The sequence below is a fragment of the Apium graveolens genome, chromosome 7 (assembly GCF_009905375.1).
Source record: "Apium graveolens cultivar Ventura chromosome 7, ASM990537v1, whole genome shotgun sequence".
Taxonomy (NCBI): domain Eukaryota; kingdom Viridiplantae; phylum Streptophyta; class Magnoliopsida; order Apiales; family Apiaceae; genus Apium; species Apium graveolens.
In genome coordinates, this window is record NC_133653.1 from 261730784 (window position 1) to 261737833 (window position 7050).

Below are 7050 nucleotides of genomic sequence, written 5' to 3' on the forward strand. Positions count from 1 at the left end.
ATAATAGAAGTAGTTCCAGCATCTTTTTGATTTTACTCAGTTCACATTACAATATTCATAAGAACACCTTTATTTTGCAACAAAATTGTTATTATTATTATTATTAATAATATTATTATTATTATTGCTATTATTATTAAATTAATACCCATATATGCAAAAACTACAAAGATAAAGAGAGGTTACTTTATATATTTTCATAAGAAAATAATCAATAAGACAAAATAACTTGGCAAGAAATTTAAAAAACAAGATTCGTAATTATTCATCAAAAACAACAGAGGCACGTTAATTATTCCGCTCAACATACTACCTTCTTAATCTCATTGTTTTTCATATACCAAGAGGGCAAAATCCTGTCAAATCACAGGGTTAAAATTATTTTTACTATGTTTTTGTAATATTATATATTTACATGACAGTTAAACTTTTGGAGCCATTTAATTGTATTTTAAAAATAATCATATAAGTAATATATGTCACTTGTCGACTACATGCTCAAACCATATTAACTTGTTCCTTTTAAATATTTTACCATATATATTCTATATAGATCTAGATAAATTTATAAAGAAACATAATTTTGATATTGGTAGCCAAGGGTGGATTAACAATTTTCGTATAGCGCTTACGAACGAAACAAATGCTACCAATTAGGTATTTTTAGATTATAATCAAATTCAGGACTAAACATAAAAAGATTGAAATCAAAAAATTGTATATGTAGAAATTTAGAAACGATCTAGTATTTACATTTTAACGTAATACGCTGTTGACGGAATTCGAACCCTCAACCTATCAGAGCAATTTAAATATTAATATAATATTATTTTATTATTATATTCAACTGTTCCCATCTATATGTCTTTATGTCTTTAGATCTGACGGTTGTTATTTACCGTACCAAACAACTGTACCAAACAACCAACCAACTACAAAATAGAGGGTGTTCTGCCTATAATACGAGTATAGTATAGATAGATATATATATATTGGTGAATACATGTGGCAGAGCTAGATATCTACTTAGAAGGCCTAGGAACCTATTTGGAAGCAATATAAAAGGTTCTTAAAATCCAACATTTACATTATTTACTTTATTAGGATAACATATAATTAATGGAGTCAACAAGTTATTATTGTCTATTTATACTAAAGTTATATTATTTGAGTTGTGTGAGATTGTTTTTTGGAAATATTGTTCAGAACCCTAGCAAGTAGCACTCATCTAAGTGGTATCAATCAAACAAATGTGTTAAATCGATCACCAATCAAAAACACATCCCAATCAAACCTTATATCTAACACTTTATTGGCACAAGAAAAATAAACTAGGGTAATTCTACACAAGTGTTTGTTCTAAAACTGAGAAAAACAAAATGCATTCAGATGATAACTCTTACAGAATGGAAATACAACGTTTAATACTCAAACTAACTACCAGGGACATGGCAAGAAAATAGCAACTACTACTTCTAATAACCACCCACTACTACTACTTCAAACAGACTCCTAAAACTACTCTACTGCTGCATGACTGGGTCATGTATTTAATTAAAAGAAAACTACATAAATACTTTATTTAAATAAATATGTTTAGATTAATATCCAACATATTCCCTCTTAATCTAAACATTCTTCTGTAGATTCTTCACACCCAACAAAGTCCGCATCTTCTCAAACTTAATTACTGGAAATGCCTTTGTAAGTATATCAGCTCTCTGCTCCTCTGATGCTACATGTCGAATAACAATCTCACCACGTTCAATACATTCGCGAATAAAGTGATAGCGTATATCTATATGCTTGCTTCTACCATGAAAGACATGATTTTTAGCTAAGTCGATAGCTGACTTATTGTCCACATAGATTACTACTGGTCCAGGCTTCTTATCAGTTATCTCCCCAAGCAAATTACGCAGCCATATGCCTTGACAAGCAGCCCCGGTAGCTTCCATGAACTCAGCTTCGCATGATAAGAGAGCAACACATCTTTGTTTCTGTGATACCCAAGTAATCAAGCTTTGATTTAAATAGAAAACAACCCCTCCTGTGCTCTTTCGATCATCTTAGTTACCATTTAGGTCGTTATCCGAGTATCCTGCAAGCAAATAATTCCCAGTCCCTCGACAATATTCAATCCCATAATCCAACGTACCTTGCACATAACGGAGTATTCTCTTCACAGCTCCTTGATGCATAACAGTTGGCATTTCCATGTAGCGACTCACCACTCCAACAGCAAATGAGATGTCTGGTCGGGTGTGTATCAGGTATCTCAATCCTCCTATCACGCTTCTGTATGCTGCAGACTCTACAGCCCTCCCTTTTGCATCTTTATCAATCTGGATTCTGGGCTCCACAGGGTATTTGACAGGGTTGCAATCCCTCATACCAGCCTTCTCCAACAATCGTTTTACATATGTTGTCTGTCATAGCTCGATACAATCACCTTCTTGCTTAACTTCGATCCCCAAGTAATGTGACAGCTTTCCCAAGTCTATCATGTCAAAGATTCTGCTCATCTCCTTTGACTTGCTAGTTCCAGTGATAAGCAAATCGTCAACATAAACTCCAACTATCAACGACTCACTTTATCCACGCCTTACGTAAACTGCATGTTCATAAGGGCATTTCAAAAAATCCAGGCTAGTAAGACACTTATTCAAGCGTGAGTACCAAGCTCGAGGTGCTTGACGAAGGCCATACAATGCCTTACACAGTTTATACACTTCATGTTCCTCACCTTTATTTTCGAACCCCTGTGGCTGTGTGACGTACACCTCCTCCTGAATTTCTCCATTGAGAAATGCCGATTTCACGTCTAAATGGTGTACTCCCCAACCATTCTTTGCAGCAAGAGCAAGGAGCAACCGTACTGTCTCTAAACATGTAACCGGAGTGAATACTTCTTCAAAATCAACCCCATATTTCTGCACATAGCCCTTTGCTACAAGTCGTGCCTTATGCTTCAAGATTTCCCCATTTGTATCTTTCTTTAAAGTTGACATATCCCAAACGGGAGTGCCAAAGCCAAGAATCTTCCTCCACCTTAGCGCTCAAACACACACGTGCATTGTCCTCTGGCAACACCTTGTATAAACGATTTGCAGACCTTTGTAGTATCATCAACAATCTTTCTTTCACATCATACACCCATAAATATTCACCGTTGAGAACCACCTTATTTCCCTCCTCTGAGAGTTGTGCCAAGCTTATAATATTGCTGCAAAGTGACGGAATGTAGTAAACTTCGCGTAATATATGTTTCTCTCCGTTCTTGCACTTAAAAGCCATTGAGCCCTTCCCTTTTATGTGTACAACTGACTCATCTCCAAATTTTACACGTCTTGTCACTGCTTCATCCAACTCATAGAACTTGGAGCGTAACCCCGTCATGTGGTTACTTGCTCCATTATCCAGATACCAGAGGCTGGATTCTGCTTTCTTCTAAGTTTCTGGCTTGAGCTGTGGCGTTATACTCCCTTCATTAAGCAACACTACATTATTCTCTTCCTCTCTTCCTCTCTACATTCAGTTAAGAGTAATGCAGGTTCATCTCCCTCATATTGCGTCAAGTTTGCCTCTGATTTCTGTTCATTTTTCTGCTCCTTGTCACGGCGAGGTTTTCGACACTCATATGCAAAGTGTCCAAGTATATTGCAATTGAAAGACCTCATTTTACTACGATCGCGTCCCCCACGAATGCCACCACTTGACTCTCGTCTGAATCTCTGATCACTACCTCCCCTATTTGCTCGCTTCACCCATTCTTCACGGGTTAACAACAACTTTCCATCAGGTGACTCACTCCTTAGCCACTCGTCTTCCGTCATCAACAATTTGCCCCCTTTGTCTTCAACTACTCCTGTTGTTCTCTCATCGTGAGCCTTCAATCGAGCTACGATGTCTTCCACCATCATCTCTTCCATATTTCCAAACTGTTCAATTGTGCTTGCAATTGTCACATACTTCGAATGGACGGCTCTCAACAATTTCTTGACCACACTTGTCTCATCCACGGTTTCTCCCAACACTCGAATGTTGGTTACCAATCCATACAACTTCATACAAAAGTCATTTAATAATTTTGTCTCCCCCATAGATAACAGATCCAACTCAGCTCTCAAATTTTGCACTTTGGCTTGCTTCACTCGGTCAGCACCAATGCTCATAGTTTTGATGGCTTCTCATGCCTCCTTGGCGATCCTTTTTTCGGCCACCGTCAACAGCATATCCTCAGGTATTCCCTGATATATGGCTGCAAGTGCTATCTTGTCCAGGCATGGTTCTAATTTTTCACCTTTCTCCTTCACATCATCTGCTTCAATGGCCCCCCATACTCCTTGTGCTTCCATAAAGGCTTTCATTTTTACCGACCAGGCAGTGTAGTTGGTCCGTGTCAACATTGGATAACTGAGTCCTAGTGATCCTTCTTTCAATTTGGGTGTGTCCATGCTTGTGTGTTCTATAGGTTTTGAGGTCGCAGACTTGGACATGTACTTGGTCATGTACTGGTGATATCGCTCTGATACCAAATGTTGGCACAAGAAAAATAAACTAGGGTAATTCTACACAAGTGTTTGTTCTAAAACTGAGAAAAACAAAATGCATTCAGATGATAACTCTTACAGAATGGAAATACAACGTTTAATACTCAAACTAATTGCCAGGGACATGGCAAGAAAATAGCAACTACTACTTCTAATAATGGTTGTCGCAGTATCCAAAATGTTTATTCGATCCAGTCCACTGGTCAAGGATGTGTACAAAATAATTTTTCTTTATTAGAATCTGAATATTTGACAAAAATAAGAAAAATGAAAAAGCTTATTGTTCAAAAAATGAGAAGCAAACAATAAAGAAAAAAAAAGGAAGTGGTTATGTTGGATATTATTATTAATTTTTATTATAAGATTAAATGTAATACTTATTATTAATCAATAAAATGATGGGAATAATAAAATGCAAAGAGAAGAAATTTGTTCTCTAGAATTTCTTAATATGATTGAGTAATTGTATATTACAATTTATAGGATTACATAGATATAGATTCACCGAACTAGTACATAGAACACTTAATTATCTAGGAATATGTAAACTAAGGTTCATGCACCAGAATCATGTATCTGTGACTTCACATTCATGTAAGGAATTAAATAATTTTTCTGGAATGTTCTAGCTTATATTCCAACATAAAATACAATGTTTTCATTTTCCTTGTTCAAAACTAAAGTAAAAAACAATCCTCTGCATCTGGTTTTTAAAATTGTGAATCCCAAAACTAGTAATGTCCAACACTTGTATTTGCTAAGGGTCCATTTGTTTACTGAAGAATGATTCCTCCTGAACTGGACGAATTAATATTTTACTATTCTGATTGTTTGGTTAAATTTTCATGTAGCTGGACGATTCTCATTAATCTGAACAATCACTGGACCAGTCACTGAAAAAAATTTAGCTGAACCATTCCCACGCTTCTTTCACTGATAACAATGTCTCCTCTCTCTTATGTTTAGCAGTTAACGCCCTCGGAAAAAAAAAGTGATAATATGCGCAATCAAAATTCATTGTAGCCTCCTTATGTGGTTATTACTTTACTAAGTTTCTGATGTGAATTCCTAGGGGTTTCCCCACCGACCCAGTGACACACCGACCACGCAACTCTTATTCTATAGCCGAAAGGGAGCTAGGAGCATAAATAAGCTACTTAGAGCATACAAGACTCTGACAACCACTTTGCAATAAATAGGTAGGGCACCTAGGTTCTTCGGATAGATAGCGAATTAAAGTATTTATCTGTCCAGGTTCTACTGCACTAGATTCCGATCCTCTAAAGAATGAAAGGCGCCACCAAATCAAAAATGCTTTAATGAGATTTGGGAATTCAGTACCGCCATGTCTGGAGAAACATCAGAATCCCACTCGGTAAACAATGTGTGGTAATGCTTACAAGGAAGAGTAAAAAGTACGTGTGGGTTCTTCTAGCACATCTCTGTCTAGCCTTCTTTCACACGAGAGAACTGAACTCCTGAATCTAGGAGTAAAACGGAGAATTTAAAAAAACACCACATACTGATGAATATGAATGCCTAACCATTTTTTAGCTTTTGCGTGGTAAAAATTTTCTATAAATTAATCGTTCCTTTCGAAATTGACGAAATTTATTGTGAGAACACATGTTTACATGAAATGATGATAACATGAATGATTTTTAAATGTTCCCTTCGCTGACTTAATTAAGTGCTTAATTAAGTGTTTCCATCCCCTTCTTTATTTTTTGAGCTGCTTTTCCAATTCAGAATAACAAACACGCCGATGTTGCAAAAAACATGTCATCGTTCTATTGGCACCGCCTATATATATCCCCTTAGCTACTGAATATATCCGTGGAAAAGTACAACGAAAGAAATTTGTAGGAAAGCACAAACCAAAGAACGAGCGTCAAAATGCATATAAGCAAAGAACAGGCTTCAATATGCATACCAAAATGTGCAGCACAGCAGAACACAGCCACAGAACATATTATAAGTGAACTCAGAACCTTCAGCTTCATTTATATCACTTTTGGTGCTAGTAGTTTTTGAAATATTATGCTTAGCTAGGTCATGATTAGTAGCAGCATGATGTAAAAAGGATTAAAATTAAATCACAAAAACAGGCAAGCTATATGATGCAAAAATACAAACCACTGTAACCACAAAAAACAAATACCGTCTTAATATTGAACCTCCAGCTGAACAGAAGATGCTTTCACATAGGAATAGGGGAACAGGGAAAAAACTATTAAAAAGTACTTTGATGTTTTTTAACATAAACACCAAGTCAAATTGCTGAGTATGATGGAATCCGAGATGAAGAACATGCACAAGTTATGCCCCGATTCGGTGCTAAATTTACGGTTATCTTCTAGAATGCACCAGTAGGCTACTCCACTCTGTGTGCATATTAGGCCTCCCCATCTTCACTGCTCGAACTACCATACCAAGTATGGCCGGACTAGCTGAAACACAAGAACAGATGTGAAAGTCATTGACCAAAAACAGGGTG

General features: G+C 36.5%; 1 protein-coding gene across 1 annotated transcript; it reads right to left on the reverse strand.

Moving 5' to 3' along the window:
• Positions 1-3500: 3500 nt before the first annotated feature.
• Positions 3501-4175, reverse strand: LOC141674826 (uncharacterized). Its single transcript, XM_074481529.1, has one exon. The coding sequence runs from the start codon at positions 4173-4175 to the stop codon at positions 3501-3503; it is 675 nt and encodes a 224-aa protein (XP_074337630.1).
• Positions 4176-7050: the final 2875 nt, after the last annotated feature.

Bases quoted from the DNA above. Each gene is read 5' to 3' on its own strand.
- LOC141674826 (XM_074481529.1), bottom strand. From the start codon at position 4,175: ATGAGCATTGGTGCTGACCGAGTGAAGCAAGCCAAAGTGCAAAATTTG.